General features: G+C 48.8%; 1 protein-coding gene across 2 annotated transcripts in view; it reads left to right on the forward strand.

Moving 5' to 3' along the window:
* DAPK2 (death associated protein kinase 2) overlaps nucleotides 1–4622 on the forward strand; it is a 120561-nt gene extending 115939 nt beyond the window's left edge. For both annotated transcript variants that reach the window (XM_061182034.1, XM_061182035.1), the window contains one exon: nucleotides 1547–4622. In XM_061182034.1, coding sequence (XP_061038017.1) covers nucleotides 1547–1627 — 81 coding nt within the window. In that variant the 3' untranslated portion in view covers nucleotides 1628–4622. The remainder of the gene's footprint in view (nucleotides 1–1546) is intronic.
* The last annotated feature ends 13210 nt before the right edge of the window (nucleotides 4623–17832 follow it).

Consider the following 17832-nt stretch of genomic DNA (forward strand, 5'->3'; position numbering starts at 1 on the left):
ACTCTTGTCCGGAACTTGAGGATTTATGGCTCCAGAGACCCAAAACAACTGTGTGGCTTTGGCCAAGCCATGTCCCTTCTCTGGCTGCCTTCCTCATCTGCTGTAAAAGGGGACTGGACTTGCTCCCTCTGAAAATCCCTGTTAATCACAAGCAGACTGTTCTCCAGCTTTGTTTTGTGTTGTATGGCTCTGACTCATGCTAAAAAGTTTCTCTTCAGCAGAGCTTGAGTTATTTTTATTGTTATAGCCGGGCTTGGTCCAGGATGTATTTGGCTAAAGTTGATCTTGACCTTGGATTTCCAGCTGGGTCAGGCCAGGGGAAGGAGAGAGGGCCCTGGATAGGCACAGGGCTGACAGCGGGCATGCCTTTCAGGCCGAGTTGCCCTGATACAGTGCTGGCCATTGGGAAAGAGGAACAGAGAGTAATTAAAAAGCGTATAAAACTCTTTCCTAATTTTTGTCCTTGTGCAAACATTTAAAATAGTCCTCTTTTTACTCAAACAGTCAGCACCTGATATCAGCTCAATGGCTCACCCTACACGTGGAAAAGGAATGAGTCCCAGGGGACTTCCCTGGTGGTCCCGTGGTTAGGACTCTGCGCTTCCACTGCAGGGGGCCCGGGTTCGATCCCTGGTCAGGGAATTAAGATCCCTGCATGCTGCATAGCGTGGCCAAAGAATTAAAAAAAAAAAAAGGAATGGGTTCCAGACATCTATTATTCAGTTTTCCAAAAGGCATTTTCCTTAAAAAAAAAAAGAAAAGGAAAAAAGATACGTCCTTTTGTTTAGGAAGCATTAAAATTGAACATCTGACAATAGACTTTTTTTTTATGACTTGCATTAAGTCTTTCTGAATTAGGACTTTGTTTAATAGTTTTAATAATTTAATTAGATGCATGTGGCGTGAATGAAAAAGGCACAGTGACCACCAGGGTGGCTGCTCCACTCTGGCTTAGCCATGTAAGAGCTGATGGACTGCACTTTACTCTTTTTCTCTTTCATAAAAATGGAGCACGGGAGCCATTTCCCTGGAAAGACTACATGGCAGGGCTGGCTAAAGGTGCAGCTTAAGCCAGTCAAAGAAGAGGGGGTGAGGTGGCCGTCAGAGTTTGGGGAGATCCCTGTGGCTATCCCTCCTGCATTCTCTCTAGGCTGAGTTCAGGAGACCCACCAGCCCACAGACCAACTATCCAAGTGGTCTTGATTATGTGGCAGCCACAAAGGACACCAGATATCATTTTCATTATTATTATAATTTGGCCTCTTCTGGTACCCGATTTTTCCTAGATGCTCTGCTCTGCCTGTATTCCTTCCTTCTGGGAAGGCGGCCTCAAGGCAGTTGGTCTGGCCCCATTTCAGGTCCCTCCCCACCCCCATCCCACCCACCCCTGGTCTCTGGACAGAGCAACAGGCTTCCCCTCAATGTCCATCTCCCTGGTTTACAGGCCCGTGACCCAGGTGTATCAGCTCAGGTTGCCCAGCACGACCCCATTCCTGGCACCTTCTGACCCTCTTGCCCTGGGTCTCTCTTTTTTTCTCTCTTCCAGAGGAATTGTGAGAGTGACACAGAGGAGGACATCGCCAAAAGGAAAGCCCTCCACCCCCGGAGGAGGAGCAGTACCTCCTAACCGGCCAGGCTCAAGGTGGCCACCAGGGAGGCCTGGGCCCCGCAGGGCTCCTTTCTATGCAGACTCTTGGACCCCGCTTGTCGCCAGCACCCAGGCATTCTGCATCCCTGAGCACTTTGCAAGAGAGAGGGGCATGCAGGATTCAGAAGCATTAGCGGCGGAGCCAGGAGACCCTGGGATCTGTGGCTGTCACCTCCTGGGCATGCAGGGGACGCCAGCATTCCCAAAGCTCTTAATCCTCCACAAAATGGGCTTTCACCTGCTGCCAACCTCAGAACCTGGGATGGGGATGTGGACCTAAGAAAATGATGCAGATGACCATCATCATCATGGGTGAAGGTCAGATTCAGGCAGCTTTCCTCACAGGACGAGGGAGTTCAGAACCAGCCTGGTCAAAACTTACACCAGGAAGACAGAGGCCTCCCCCATGGGAACAAGATAAGGAGTGAAGTGAATCTTGGAGTGTGAGGGACCAATCCTGTGACCTCCCAGAACCCACATGGAGTCCACGTGTCATGCTGGCCAACATATCAAACCTTCTAAAGCAGCCCATTTTCAGCCCACTGTGTTGTAATTTTTTTCACTTTTATTAAACTTCTGGTTTACCTGATGCTCGGCTTCTTTTAGGACTCTCCCGATCTGATTTTCTTTAGCTCAGGTGCCTGTGACTGTCGGGGAGCACCTGGGGTGCTGAGTGGATAGCACCTCCGAGGGTCATACTGAACCACCCCCTCTGGACTGCAGGGTGCCTACCTTCTACATCCTTCCCTAAAGGAGTGCAGCCCAAGAAAATCAGCCCAGATACCAGCATATAATGCCTGTGCTCCCTCCGCTACGACGACAGTCACCCCTGCTGGTGTGGACTGAGTTGTGTCTCCCAACCTCTGGTACCACTGAGTATTTGGAGACAGGTCTTTAAAGAGGTAATTAAGGTAAAATGAGGTCACTGAGGTGGACCCTAATCCAATACGACTGGTGTCCTTATAAGAAGAGAGATCGGGACACACAAGACCATATGAAGAGACAGTGAGAAAGCGACCATCTACAAGCTAAAGAGAGAGGCCTCAGAAGAAGCCAACCCTGCCAAGACTCAATCTCAGACTTCTGGCCTCCAGAACTATGAGAAAATAAATTTCTGTTGTTTAAGCCACCCAGACTGTGCTTCTTTGTTGAGGCAGCTCTATAGAACTAATACACCTGCCAACGATGGCCAAGATAGGGGCAGGGGGCTTTATGAAAATGTGGTTGGAGAAGGTCAAAGAGGGACCTACAGGGAGAAAGGAGAGGAAAAAAAAGATGGATTACCTGGACCCTTGAGTGAGGATGGCAAGAGAACTTTGACAACGTAGAAATCTGGGCCCTGCTTTCCAGGCCAAAAGAATGGTGGTGCTGATCAGAAACCCAAGAGAAGACCCTTGGAAGCCAGAAGTAAAAAGGGTCAGGGTGAGGCACCAAGGCTGAGAAAGTACATGGGAAGAGGTGGGAAGAAAGGGAGAGAAGTTTTGGAAGGTGAGTGAGGGAAAGTGTGCCAGGAAGGAAAGAGGGGAAGAAAATAAGGGTGGAAAGGAAAGGGTACGGGGAGAAGGGGAGGCATCCTTTCCCTTTGTCAGCAGCAAGTTTTAAGCACATTGTGTGAGAGTGGGCCCAGCGGCCCTCATCCAGTGAATGATCCAGGGCAAAATGGCCCCACAGAAACAGAAAGGCAGTCCAGTTTCAGAAAAGCTTCCAGCCAGAAATGGAGTGGCCTGCAAGCTTGTTGAAGAAAGCTCTGCCGTTGCCTTGTAGTTCTTGGACGTCCCAGTTCTCAGGAGGATCCAGCTCTGTGCCACCCTCCAGCCTCTGGAGGATAGCCGAGGCTGAGAACTGCTAACTGTGTTCAGGGCCCCTGGGTCATGGCTGTGGCTGGTCACATAGATCAGCAGGGAATGTTCTAGAACAAGGGCTCCTGGGCGCTCCTAGGAAGTAAAATGTGGTAGCGAGTAGGCGGCTGCCCTCCTGCTAGGAAAGAGGGCAGTGAATGGCTTTGACAAACCCAGTCTTGCGTTTCCAATCATGACCAAAGGGTAAGCCTTTTGGAACTTGTCTGGCCCAACCACTGCATTGTACTGAAGAGGAAATTGAAGCCGAGAGAGAGGAAGTGACTAGTTCTGCTTCACACAGCAAATTTGTGAAAATGTCTGATGAAAGCCCAGACTTCCTGACTCCTAGTACTGTGCTCATTTCTTCAGCTTGATAACTGTGGGAGACCTTTCAGGAAATGGATGGACACTTTGCTTTGCGTCATTTTAAACATGCTCTCATCTGTCCTTTACTGTTGCCTGCCTTGTCCTTCATTTCTGGAAATGGAAGAAATGATCACACTTGCTTCTTTCCATCTTTGCAAAGGGCACTGCCCCTGAGTGGGGATAGCTCGGCAGCCAACCTCCATGGGCTGCAAGTCGGTCAGTGAACCGATATTTACTGGGCTCCTACTATATGCCTAGGACTGTTCTAGATGCCAGGGTTAGAACAATGAACAGGACAGACATGATACTTCCCCTACAGGGGTCTACGTTCTGTAAAGTCCTGGGAATCCAGGACTCCATCCTACTTATAGGCTGCTCCTCCCCCTTCCTTCTCATCCAGATTATATAAAGCCCTGTTGACTGGGTCCCCCTCAGCCCAGCTCTCTGGGGTTTGAAGGCACCCGCTGGGGTTCCCAAATCCCTCAGGAAGCACAGGGCCAGGCAGTGGGCAGAGAGGAGCCTTTGAAGATGTGCATCCTTTGAGGATGACTTTGACACCTAGCAGCCCGAAGCCAAGCATCTGTGCCAATCCCATAGAGGGCCCCAGTCCCTGTGGCCTCTCGGCTGGCAGATGGCTGGTGCCCTCCAGGTGTGAGGAGGTGTGAAACAGCTGGCCCAGGGGAACTAGGTGTTCTGGGTTAGTTCTGAAGAAGGCTGTGTTGACCAGCTGACACTTCAAGAGACCACAGTGTGCCCTGAGGCGAATGGAACATTTCCAGTGACGAAAGCTGTGCTCAGTTAAAAGGCAGTCTTCAAAGAGTCTGAGGGTGCCCTGCCCCCGAGTGTTTGCCTGTATGTTTGCAGGATGCTGCATTAATATTTCACAAAGGCACATATAAATATTTCAGTGCTCTGCATTTTAATGTCAATCTCACTGATTCTCCTGACTCCAGATCTTAGATTTCATTTGCCTTTTCCACTAGCCTATTGATTTGCCGAAAACCTTATTTTGGAAGCAGACGAAGGCCATACCATAAGAGGTGAACCACAAAATCTCTATGAAAGGAAAGTAGGTACGTGTGAAAAGAGCTTAATTGAGGACTGGGATAGCACAGGGAATTTCATCTGACACAGGCTTATCGAACTTTCCATGTGGTTCACAGCTTGATGTCATCCTGACATTGTTCTGTTCACCATTGCTGCACCCCAAAGAATAATTGTTCCTTGGTGGGCTGCTGAGAGAATCCCATTCTAAGCAGACCTTAATAGGCTTAGGGATTGGAGCCATTGAAGAGCTGTAAACAGTGGTTAATTCACATTTCAAAAAGCAGAAACACAGTTGCTGACCTCTCATTAATAGTTTCTGTTTTTCCCTTTCTCCCACTAGTTCCCTTTTTCTCTCCCCCTCTATCCATTAGCAAGTCATAATATATAGCTGAAGTACATATTTTAGTAATGTCTTTACTTATTGAATAAAATTTGTGTTCCCAGTTTTTTTTTTAAATTTTATTTATTTATTTATTTATTTATGGTTGTGTTGGGTCTTCGTTTCTGTGCGAGGGCTTTCTCTAGTTGCGGCAAGTGGGGGCCATTCTTCATCGCGGTGCGCGGGCCTCTCACTATCGTGGCCTCTCTTGTTGCGGAGCACAGGCTCCAGACGCACAGGCTCAGTAATTGTGGCTCACGGGCCTAGTTGCTCCGCGGCATGTGGGATCTTCCCAGACCAGGGCTCGAGCCCGTGTCCCCTGCATTGGCAGGCAGATTCTCAACCACTGCGCCACCAGGGAAGCCCCTGTTCCCAGTTCTTAATCGAAAAAATAGTTGGTTATATTATCTAGGGAGGAATAATTTTGTAAGTATTTCCCCCCCTGTGGATCAGTGATCCTCCCCCCTTGAGCTAGAAAAAAATGAAAGAAAAAAAAAATAAGCTTGCAATAATTTTTAAAAACCTGTTCTGCAATAGGAACATTTATATACGCTTTATTTAATCCTCTTTGTAACCTTGTAGGGGAAAGGAGAGCCCCATTTCTATAGATGAAGAAGCTGAGACTCAATGGAGTTAAGAAATTTGCATGCAGGGACTTCCCTGGTGGCGCAGTGGTTAAGAATCCACCTGCCAATGCAGGGGACACGGGTTCGAGCCCTGGTCCGGGAAGACCCCACATTCCGCGGAGCAACTAAGCCCTTGCACCACAACTACTGAGCCTGCAGTCTAGAGCCCGCGAGCCGCAAATACTGAGCCCGCGTGCCACAACTACTGAAGCCCGCGTGCCTAGAGCCTGTGCTCCCCAACAAGAGAAGCCACCGCAATGAGAAGCCCGTGCACTGCAATGAAGAGTAGCCCCCGCTCGCCGCAACTAGAGAAAGCCCACGCACAGCAACAAAGACCCAACGCAGCCAAAAATAAAATAAATTAATTAATTAAAAAAATTTTGCATGCAATCACACAGCTGGAGTATTTAGAATCTGGATTCCAGCCCAGTTTTGCCCACCCCGAAATCCACATTCTTCTCTACTTTTCCTGGAGAGACAATGTTGTGTGAACAAAGCATCCCAGAGAACTAGAGAGAGCATGATACTGTTTTTATAAAGCTCAAAAACTATACTATACTTTGTTTGGAAATACATGTCAATGTGATAAAACAGTGTTTTAAAAGCAAGGCAATAATTATGCTCAAAATTCAGGGTGACACTTACCTCTGGCGGCTGAGATGGGGAAGAGGACAAGCATGGGCACCAGGCTGTTGGCAGCATTCTGGACAACACTAAGTTCATGATGGGCTCACGGGAGTTCATTTTATTATTATGCTTTCTCACTTACATATGAGTTATCTATGGTTGTCATCTATCAAATATTAAAATAATATAGGGAGAAAGTGAGGTGAAAAAAATCAACCCTAATTGTCATGAGCTGCCACAGTGGACAGAACTTGGAGGCTGTGGTGACGATCCCTGAGTGTGCCTTTCCCCTCATGACTTGATGCTGGCTTTGCTCTGTGTTTTTTTACCTTAATCAGAGGTCATCATGCCACTCAGTGAGAATGCCTCTGCTGGATTATTATTCCCATTTTAAAGAGAAGGGGTAGAAAATCCCCCCTGCTTTGCAGCTCACCTCCCCAGTCACCACCTCCCCTTGGAATTTGCCTAAGGATGCTGGTCTGAGGACATCTTCCGAGCCCAACTACGGTGAGTTTGCCAACTCACTCTCTGGTGCCTTCCTGTCTCTCTGAGCTTAATCCCAGAGGCTGGACAGGGTTTGAAAAGCCATTTGGGGACTTCCTTGGTGGTCCAGTGGTTAAGGTTCCGGCTTCACCGCAGGGGGCATGGGTTCAATTCCTGGTCAGGGAAGTTCCACATGCCGCATGGTGCAGCCAAAAAAAAAAAAAAAAAAAAAAGCCATCTGGGCCATTCCCCTGCTCATTTTGAGTGGAGAGGGGGCGGTCCTGTGCCTTCCCTCAATTCCCTTTTCTAGTTCTTAGCAGTCTTTGGTATATTTCACCACTTCACCAAAAGGCCTGGGCTAATTCCTGGCACTTTTCAGCTGTTGAATCTTGGCCTTGTCATTCATCCTTTCTGGGCCTCGATTTTCTCATCTGTGCAATGGTGATAATAACATCAATGTTACCTGTCATGAGTGCCTCGTTGAGACCCATTTTGTAAGGGAGGTTTGTCAACTTTGAAGAACTTGGCAAACATAAGGGATCTGTTATTTACATACCTTAGTTGTACTCTGAGACCACAGGCATAAAGAGCAACTCTGAGAAACGTAAAAGGAGAACAACCATGGCGACAGTGGCACTCAACGCTGGTGCCCTGAACTCTGGGTAGAGGGCTCCTGGGGCCCGGGCACACCTCCTACTCACCTTTTCTGCCCCAACACACCTCTGTGATGCCTGATTCTGCACAGAGCCTCAGCAATGGTTTATTAAACAGAAGAGAAAGCAGGAAGGGCCTTCTTCCCACATGGGTGCCAGAGGCTCTCACTTGGCCGTCTTCTTCCTACCCCTCCAGAGGGTGCTTGCGGGGCAGGCCGGAAAGGGCCCTGTTGGGGGCAGGGTGCTGAGAGGGAGGCTTACTGCTGCTTTGCCTTTTCGTTCAGAACTTGTGTAGCTCACCTCAAGAGGCGTAACAACTCTCTAAACAAGCAGATGCAGGGACCTCCCTGGTGGTCCAGTGGCTAAGACTCCGTGCTCCCAACGCAGGGGGCCCGGGTTCGATCCCTGGTTGGGGAACTAGAGCCCACATGCCGCAACTAAAAAGATCTTACATGCTGCAGCTAAAGCCCGGTGCAGCCAAATAAATAAATAAATATTTTTTTTAAAAAAAGGAAGAAGAAGTAAACGCAGGACTCAGACTATTTGGCCCCTACCTTGTTTCCTTGTTTTGTTGTTTTTGATGCTGTTTTAGTTTGCTAGGTTGGCCATAACAAAATACCACAGACTGTGGCTTAAACAACAGAAATTAATTTTCTCACAGCTCTGGAGGCTGGAAGTCCAAGATCAAGGTGCCAGTAGGGTTGGTTTCCTCTGGGACCTCCCTCCTCGGCTTGCAGACAGACGCCCTCTTGCTGCCTCTTCACGTGGTTGTTCCTCTGGTCACAAGCATCCCTGGTGTCTCTTTGTGTGTCTGCATTTCCTCTTCTTATAAGGACACCAGTCATACTGGATTAGGGCCTGCCCTCCTGGCCTCCTGTTAACTTAATCACCTCTTTAAAGGCCATATCTCCAAATAGTCCCATTCTGAGGTACTGAGGGTTAGGACTTCAACATATGAGTTTGCGGGGGAGGTAGAAGATGCAGTTCAGCCCATAACAAATATTTCCTTTAAGAGTTATGAGTTTTTCATGTCTGCCTCCTCTTGTGGGCCATAAGCTCTGTGAGAGCGGGACTAGGTCTGTTTGCTGTTTTGTGTACAGTGTCTGTGGGTGTTCAGTAAGTATTTATGGACTGAATAAATGAATGACGTATTTTTCCTTGTGGATCCAAAACGGCAAGGAAAGCTGCAGACCTCACGCTGGCAAGAGGCCAAAACAGAGCCTTCAGAATCAGGCGGCCACCCTCTCCCAGCATTCCTGTCCTGTAGGGTGCACTCAGTTTAATACACACTGGTGCCGAATAGGCCTACCGTGGGTCAGACTTTCTTCTGGCCTTAAAGGATGAATGAGTAAGCTTCTGGTAAGAGAAGGGGAAAGAAAGTATGGGTTAGTGTTCTGTTTGCTTGTCCTTATGCCTTCCCATGGCTGAACTTTGGAAAGTCGCCAAATGAAAGAGTAAAACGTCTCCTCTGGGTGTTGAAGTAGTAGTGTGATGAATTAGGACTTTACCGTTTTTCCCCACCCCTAGCCATTGTGACCCTGATTCCAGGTCAGAGACCCAGAGGGCCCTGCCAGAGAGCCAGCGGCCACCTGTTGGGCTTGGAAGAGGTGTTCAAGGTCAGGCATAGATGACAGGTCAGGCTCTGGCTGAGTCCTTTGGAGGAGTGTGTGTGTGTGTGTGTGTGTGTGTGTGTGTGTTTCAAGGTACCTGCATGTGTGCATCTGTCTCTGTGGGTGTATTTGGATGTGTGTGTGTGTGTATGTGTGTGCATCCCTGGGTGTATCTGAATTTTCTCTCTGTTTCTGTGTATGTGCATCTGACTGTGTGTCTGGGGGTTCTGGGTGTGTGCATCTGTCTCTGTGTGGGTGTATCTGGGTGTCTGGGTGTTGTCCAAAAGGACTCACGGGGAAAGTGCCTCTACCCCAGGCTCTGTAGCATCTGTTCTAACGCTGTCAGACCTCTGAGGCCAGTCTCTTTGACATTCCAGGGGACAGAGTCGAGGAGAGCCACATCTGCGGAGTCATAAGGATGTGTGCTCTGTGTGTTCACAGTTGGACATATCTCCTTTCACACACCCGGAGGGGAAATTTCAGACGGGCTGGCTGACCCTGCATTCTTTCAGAAGGTTATGACCTCTGCCAGCCCCAGGAAGGAGCAGCAATGAGAATGCTCAGGAGACCTGGAGGTTGGCAGGAGGCGAGCTGAGACCTGGGTGTCCCCCAGCTGGGGACCCTGGGTCATGGCTTTCTCAGGCCGTTCCAATAACCAAGCTGCCGGCTTTGAAACTGATTGATGGATGCTTCCTGGTGGAGGAGGGAGCCAGGGCAGATGGTCTTGAGTGATACAAAGTGCAGACCTCACCAAACTCTTAGTGCTGACCCTAAGAGACCCTACTAGGCCATGAGTCTGGACTCTGGAAAATCCTTCTCTTCCCTCCCCAATTCAACCAACCAACAAATAAACAAAAACCACCGCAATAGTGTGCCTAGCCACAATGCAATCAAGTGAGTCTCTCAAGTTTGTCTGATATAAACAGTAAAAATTTCCCCAGGGTTAGCATGGGCAGGAAGCCTCAGTCATGGGCTCCTTGATTGGAATGGATTTCATAGGTTCTTTTCCAAGAGCAGATAAAGAAGGGCAAGAGGGCATTTGTGGTGTGTACCTGGCAGGGCATGGGAAGTAAACGCCCCTTCTGAGAACTTACACGTGCCTGGCGTGGAAATGGGCACTGTTCCCAAGGAGCCCAGGCTGGGGGTGAACCCGCAGATACTCAGCTTACCCAGAGATGAACTGCTTCCTGTAGCCCATGAGGCTGGGGGCACAGGCGTGGATGAGGTGATGGAAAGGGGTAGGGGTGCATCCAGGAGGGGTTGGTCCTTCTGAGAAGGCAGCATTCAAAGGAGGGAGGGGGCTGGCCCAGAGCAGGGGCCTCACTACTGGTCACTTCTTGCATTCAGACAGTGAAGGCCACTGACAAAAATTCATGCCAGTCTACCATCACTCGCCTTTGGCAAGGTCCAGCCAGCCCGTGGGGCTCTGTGGGTCTGGACAGCAGGGCAGTGGGTTTGGTGGGGATCAGGTTCTCCTGGGGGGAGAGGGGCCTGAGAAGGAGGTTGGTGGTCGGTGCCTGCCTAACCAGGGGCTTCAGCGACTTTGTAGATGCCCACGCAACCCCACTGGAGATGCCCAGAGGTGACAGGGAGTTCATGATCTCCTGGCAGGACCCTCAAGAGTTGGTGTCAAACTGTTCACGTTGTTGCCAGTTTTTCTCAGGTTGAGTACAAATCTGCCTCCCTGAAGATCCAGCTGTTGTCCTGGTTCTGTCTTCCGGGGTCACATCCATTTAACAAATATGTAGACAAAGATGAAAAAGACAGTCTGTGTCCTCAAGGAATCTACAGACTAGTGACAAGGACAGCTGTTACACAGGACAGGATGAAGTAGGGGCTAGGCTGTGAGCTGAGGGAGGGGTTCTTCATCCTGACTGATGGGGGCCCCTGGAGGCATCCAGAGGAGGTGCCATTTGAAACAGGCTTAAAGGATAAGGGGATTGGTGTATGTGGAGGAGCTGTGGAGTCCGGGCCAGGAAAAGCTTGAGCGAAGACACAGAGGCAGGAGAGAGCAGAGCAGTTCCTGGGGATGCGGAGTTGCCTGGCAGGGTGGGGACCTGATGTGGAGGGGAGCCATGGGGGAGATGGGGGCTGCATCACAGAGGGGCTTGAACCCAGGCCTGGGCCTTTATTCAGTGGGCCACGGGGAGGCTCAGAGGTTTTGTGAGACTTTATCAGAGCTGTGGTTTACATCACACAAAGTGTGTTCCCCGGGCAGCAGTGTCAGCATCACCTAGGACCTGTTAGAAATGCAGATTCTCAAGCCCCACCCCAGACCTGCTGAATCAGAAACTCTGGGGGAGGGGCCTAACTAACTGCTCGAACAAGGCCTCCAGGTGATTCTGATGCACTGCTTTAGAAAAACAACCCTGACAGCCTAGGGAGAGACAGGTGAGGTGGGCAGAGTCTGGAGGAGGGAGAGCAATTTGGGGCTATTAGTATCACCTGGGGGAGGCAGGAAGCCGCCCGCCCCGCGGAGGGGGCAGGAAGAGTTAGACAGATTTGGGTTCCAGTGCCAGCCCCTCACCTTCTAGCTTCGTGAACCTGGGCAAGGGACTTCCCTTTCCTGGGCCTCAGTTTCTGCATCTTCAGAGAGGAGTCACAGCTGGAGAAGGTAGGAGATGGTCGACGACCATTTCAGCTTGCCCAGGACTGAGGGGTTTCATGGGACTCAGGATTTTCAGTGCTAAAACTGGAGCGACCAGGACAAACGGGGATGGTTGGTCACTCAAGCCCCCGAATGGTACCCAGAAAGAAGCACTGCTCGGGATGTCTGCAGAGTGAACGCTGAGAGTAGGGCTGCTGAGGGGCCCAAAGCCCATTCTTGAGCACTTTTGGTGACAGCTAAAGTTGCCAGTCCCTCTTGCTGCTGTTTCTGGTGCCCATTTGGCAGGAGCCCGTCCCCCAGGCCTCTGCTCCTCTCTGGCTCTGAAGACCAGCAGAAAGGGAGACGGGCCCCAGGCCAGGCAAGGGCACGAGGCCGGCACCCCATGGCCGTGTTGCTGGCCTGGTGCCGGGGTCACATGAAATACAATACGGCTGAGGCCTCCCAGCCCCTGCTGATGCTGCTGGAGGCTGAAAATACCCAGTGTCCTGGCCTGGGCGCCTGGCTGACTCTTCTGGGTCAGGAGTCAGGGGAGCGACTGTGGTGTCTGTTACTCCACTAGTCTGGCCTCAGCTGGGTTCTCACCGCTTCAGCCAGGGGCCTCTGGGTAGGGGTGGGGACTTGCAAGCCCTGTGGCCTTCTAACTTTCCTACGGTTGGGTTTTTTTTTTTAATTGAAGAATAGTTGATTTACAATGTTGTGTTAATTTCTCTTGTACAGCAAAGTGATTCAGTTATACATATATACATTCTTTTTTTTAAAAAATTATTTATTTATTTATTTTTGGCTGTGTTGGGTCTTCGTTTCTGTGCGAGGGCTTTCTCTAGTTGCGGCAAGCGGGGGCCGCTCTTCATCGCGGTGCACGGGCCTCTCACTATCGCGGCCTCTCTTGTTGCGGAGCACAGGCTCCAGACGCGCAGGCTCAGTAGCTGTGGCTCACGGGCCTAATCGCTCCGCGGCATGTGGGATCTTCCCAGACCAGGGCGCGAACCCGTGTCCCCTGCATTGGCAGGCAGACTCTCAACTACTGCGCCACCAGGGAAGCCCTATACGTTCTTTTTTAATATTCTTTTCCATTATGGCTTATCATAGGATATTGAATATAGTTCCCTGTGCTATACAGTAGGACCTGTTGTTTATCCATTCTCTATATAATAGTTTGCATCTGCTAATCCCAAACTCTCCCAATCCTTCCCTCCCCCATCCCCCCTCCCCCTTGGCAACCACAAGTCTGTTCTCTATGTCTGCGAGTCTGTTTCTGTTTTATAGATAGGTTCGCTTGTGTCATATTTTAGATTCCACATATAAGTGATATTATATGGTATTTGTCTTTCTCTTTCTGACTTACTGCACTTAGTTTAATAATCTCTAAGGCCATCCATGTTGCTGCAAATGGCATTATTTCATTCTTTTTTATGGCTGAGTAATATTCCATTGTATATATGTACCACATTCGTTATCCATTCCTCTGTCGATGGACATGGAAGTTGCTTCTACGTCTTGGCTATTGTAAGTAATGCTGCAATGAACATTAGGGTGCATGCATCTTTTCAAATTATGGTTTTCTCTGGATATATGCCCAGGAGTGGGATTGCTGGATCATATGGTAGTTCTTTTTTTTTTTTTTTTTTAAGTTTTTTAAAAAATATTTTAATTTTATTGGAGTATAGTTGATTTACAATGTTGTGTTAGTTTCAGGTATACGGCAAAGTGACTCAGTTATACATATATTCATTCTTTTTTTAGATTCTTTTCTCATATAGGTTATCACAGAATATTGGGTAGAGTTCCCTGTGCTATACAGTAGGTCCCTGTTGGTCATCTATCTTATATATAGTAGTGTGTGTGTGTTCATCCCAAGCTCCTGATTTATCCCTCCCCCCAGTGTTTCCCCTTTGGTACGCATAAGTTTGTTTTTGATATCTATAAGTCTGCTTCTGTTTTATAAATAAGTTCTTTTGTATCTTTGTTATAAATTTATTTGTTTATTTATTTATTTATGGCTGCGTTGGGTCTTCGTTGCTGCATGTGGGCTTTCTCTAGTTGCGGCGAGCAGGGGCTACTCTTCGTTGCGGTGCGTGGGCTTCTCATTGTGGTAGTTCTATTTTTAGTTTTCTGAGGATACTCCATACTGTTTACCATAGTGGCTTCACCAATTTACATTCCCACCAACAGTGCAAGAGAGTTCCCTTTTCTCCACACCCTCTCCAGCATTTGTTATTTGTAGACTTTTTAATGATGGCTATTCTGAACAGTGTGAGGCGGTACCTCATTGTAGTTTTGATTTGCATTTCCCTAGTAATTAGTGATGTTGAGCATCTTTTCATGTGTCTCTTGGCCATCTGTATGCTTTTCTTTGAAGAAATGTCTGGGTCTTCTGCCCATTTTTTAATTGGGTTGTTTGTTTTTTTGAGTTGTATGAGCTGTTTGCATTTTTTGAAAATTAAGCCATTGTCAGTGGCATCATTTGCAAATATTTTCTCCCAGCCCATAGGTTGTCTTTTCGTTTTGTTTATGGTTTCCTTTGCTGTGCAAAAGCTTGTACATTTGATTAGGTTCCATTTGTTTATTTTTGCTTTTATTTCTATTGCCTTGGGAGATTGACCTAAGAAAAACTTTGTATGATTTATGTCAGAGAATGTTTTACCTATGTTCTCTTCTAGGAGTTTTATGGTGTCACATCTTATTTTTAAGTCTTTAAGCCATTTTGAGTTTATTTTTGTGTATGGTATGAGAGTGTGTTCCAACTTCACTGATTTACATGCAGCTGTCCAGCTTTCCCAACATCACTTGCTGAAGAGACTTTTTCCCATTGTATATTCTTGCCTCCTTTGTCGAAGGTTAATTGATGGTAGGTGTGTGGGTTTATTTCTGGGCTCGCTATTCTGTTCCATTGATCCATATGTTCGTTTTTGTGCCAATACCATGCTGTTTTGATTACCATAACTTTGTTGTATTGTCTGAAGTCTAGGAGGGTTATGCCTCCTGCTTTGTTCTTTTTCCTCAGGATTGCTTTGGCAATTCCGGGTCTTTTCTGGCTCCACATAAATTTTAGCATTATTTGCTCTATTTCTCTGAAAAATGTGATGGGTAATTTGATAAGGGATTGCATTAAATCCCTACCGTTGAGTTTGTAAAAACAGGGACCTGAGGTGGAAACACCAGATAGAAAGGTTACCCATGGAAGCTTGCTCAGAAAAGTGGGGCAGCTTCTTTCTAAAGATCCCGAGGAATCTCTCCAAATGTCTTGCTGGTCCATGTGCTCATCCATGGACCAGTAATGGGGACTGGCAGGGATTAGGGGATTTGTTTAGGCCTGAGAGCCAGGGCCTCAGAGCTTGGGGCAGAGACAGCTTCCTTCAAAACTGGTTGCAGGAACTGAGGCCATTGCCAAGAGAAGGAAAACAGATATTGGGAGGGACTAAATGTCTCCCTCATTCTCTTCCCCTTTGCTGCTGGGTGGTGCTCTTCACCTAGTTCTGCCGCCAGGATGCCCTCCATGAATTCAGGGTTGCCTCATGAGCAAGCTCTCTGGGGTGTGAATGGGGCTTCCACTCCCAACATGCACCCACACCTGCCCAGGAGCCAGGCCTGCTGCAGCCTCTAAAATCTACAGGCCCTACTCATATCTACACCTCTTCCCTGAAAGAACTTCAAGCCCAGGCAGGAGGTACTAGTCTCAGGTGTGGAGATACTGGATTTGAAGTCAGGCAAGGTCTCTGGGTTTGAATCCCTGTTCTGGCACCTTCTTGGCCAAGTGACTTCCAGCAAGAAATTGAGCCTCAGTTTTGCCTCTTGTAAAACGGGGATAACGTCATGTTCCATGCAGCGCTGTTGTGAGGATGAAATTGAATGAACTGTGCATTTAAGCTAATAGGATAGAGCCCAGTACATCACGCTCAGAAAGTGTTATTGATGTCATACAGTAAAAGAATAAGAACAAATACATAAATGAGGAAACTGGAGCAAAAGGGAGAGAAAGAGAGAGACTCTTTGTAGTATATCTGTCCAAGGTGCCTGCTCTGGTGACTGCAAAGCACGTGGCTGGCAGGTGCCTTAATGTGAATGAGGGGCCACACCTCTTATTACTAAGAGGCCATGCCTCCTGGGCCTCTCTCCATGCTGTGGGCTAGGGGTGACCCCCGGGGCCTGCACCCTCCGCAAGCCAGGGTTAGTTAGAAAACCTCTCTGCCCCGCCACAGGGCATATTCTACTTTCCATGCATCTGGCCCCACCAACGGGAACTTAACGCCCTCATATAACCGTCACCAAGCACAGAGAAATCTTCTGCTGCAGCCGGCCCTCTTCCTACCTGTCCGTGCCGGGGGCAGTTTGGGTGGGAGAAGTAATGACAGTAGTGGTCCTGCTGTCATATGCCTGCTATGTGCCAGGTGATTTGCATATATTATCTTCGGTTTTCACAACAATCCTGAAAAAGGGCTATTGTCTCCATTTTACAGATGAGGAAAACCGAGGCTCAGAGAGGCGAATGACTTTTCTAAGACCACATAGCTAGCCATAAACTAAAGGGAGAGTTTAGGTTCAAATCAAGTTCTATCTGGCTCCAAAGTCTAAGGTCTTTCCACCACACAGTGGGGAAGAAGACGGCTCAAGCTCCAAGTCATTAACTCCCGTGGGATGGGGCCAACCCCCTCTCCTTGCTGGTCCTCAGTTTCCTTACCTGTGAATCAGGTGATTCCTAAGGTCAGGATTCTGTTCTCCTGGCATCTGACTCCTTGGAGGCCCTCTGCTGCCACGTACAGAGCACAGCCTGGGCAGAGCTGTGACACAGGTGACCTCAGTATTTCCCCGTTTCCCTTGTGAGGCTCTTCCTCTGGCCAGGCTAGTGTTTTTCCACTGCCAGACAGCTCTGAACCCAGGAGTCACCCCTCCAGACTTCTTTGCCCTGTTCTCTGGACATTGCTGCCCACAGCCTCAAACAGGACATTTTCATTCTAGTGTCTCCTCTCCGCTGGGTTCTGCCATCTTTGAGAAGACGAGCAGGGAAGCTAAGATGCGTATCTGAATTACAGGGTGAGGGGTTAATGGGCTGTTCAGTTGCCTTTTATCAGGAGCTTCTGGAAAGTGTCATAACCCAAAAGAGCAAGTGGCCAACTTAGTAACTTCATCAGTGCCTGCCTGAGTCCCCTCAATGCCCTGCACATTCACTGTGGCTTTTGCTGTGTTTAGCTCTCCTCCTAGCCTATGCACTCCCTGAGGGCAGGGGCTGGGCCTTGCTCCCTGGCTAGAGGAAGTGCTTGATGGAGCACCCAGGCCAACATACCCCCAGGGGTGACTGGACCTGGATCTGACCCTGCCTGTGGAAACAGTAGCCACTTCCTGAGCTCCCTCCCCACCTCAGTCCGGCCTGGAATTTATTCCTTAGTAGCTAAAGAAGAAGCAAGAAGGTCAAAGGAGGGAGGGAGAATGTTTAGAAATACTGGAAGCACACAGATTTCTCAGTCATTCCAGGGCTGCGCCCTCCCAGCCCTGTGGCCACAGAAAGTTCCCAGGAGCCGGGCTACTCTCTTTTGGGCAGGGGAGTAAAGTTATCAAGAAGTAACTGAAGGGGGACTTCCCTGGTGGCACAGTGGTTAAGAATCCGCCTGCCAATGCAGGGGACACAGGTTCGAGCCCTGGTCCGGGAAGATCCCACATGCTGCGGAGCAACTAAGCCCGTGCACCACAACTACTGAGCCTGCGCTCTAGAGCCCACGAGCCACAACTACTGAGCCCGCGTGCCACAACTACTGAAGCCTGTGCGCCTAGAGCCCATGGTCCGCAACAAGAGAAGCCACCGCAATGAGAAGACCACACACCGCAACGAAGGGTAACCCCGCTCACTGCAACTAGAGAAAGTCCGCGTGCAGCAACGAAGACCCAACACAGCCAAAAATAAATAATAAATAAATAAATTTATTTTTAAAAAAGTAACTGAAGGGAAGAGAAT

This window comes from Eubalaena glacialis, chromosome 2, assembly GCF_028564815.1.
Source record: "Eubalaena glacialis isolate mEubGla1 chromosome 2, mEubGla1.1.hap2.+ XY, whole genome shotgun sequence".
Taxonomy (NCBI): Eukaryota; Metazoa; Chordata; class Mammalia; order Artiodactyla; family Balaenidae; genus Eubalaena; species Eubalaena glacialis.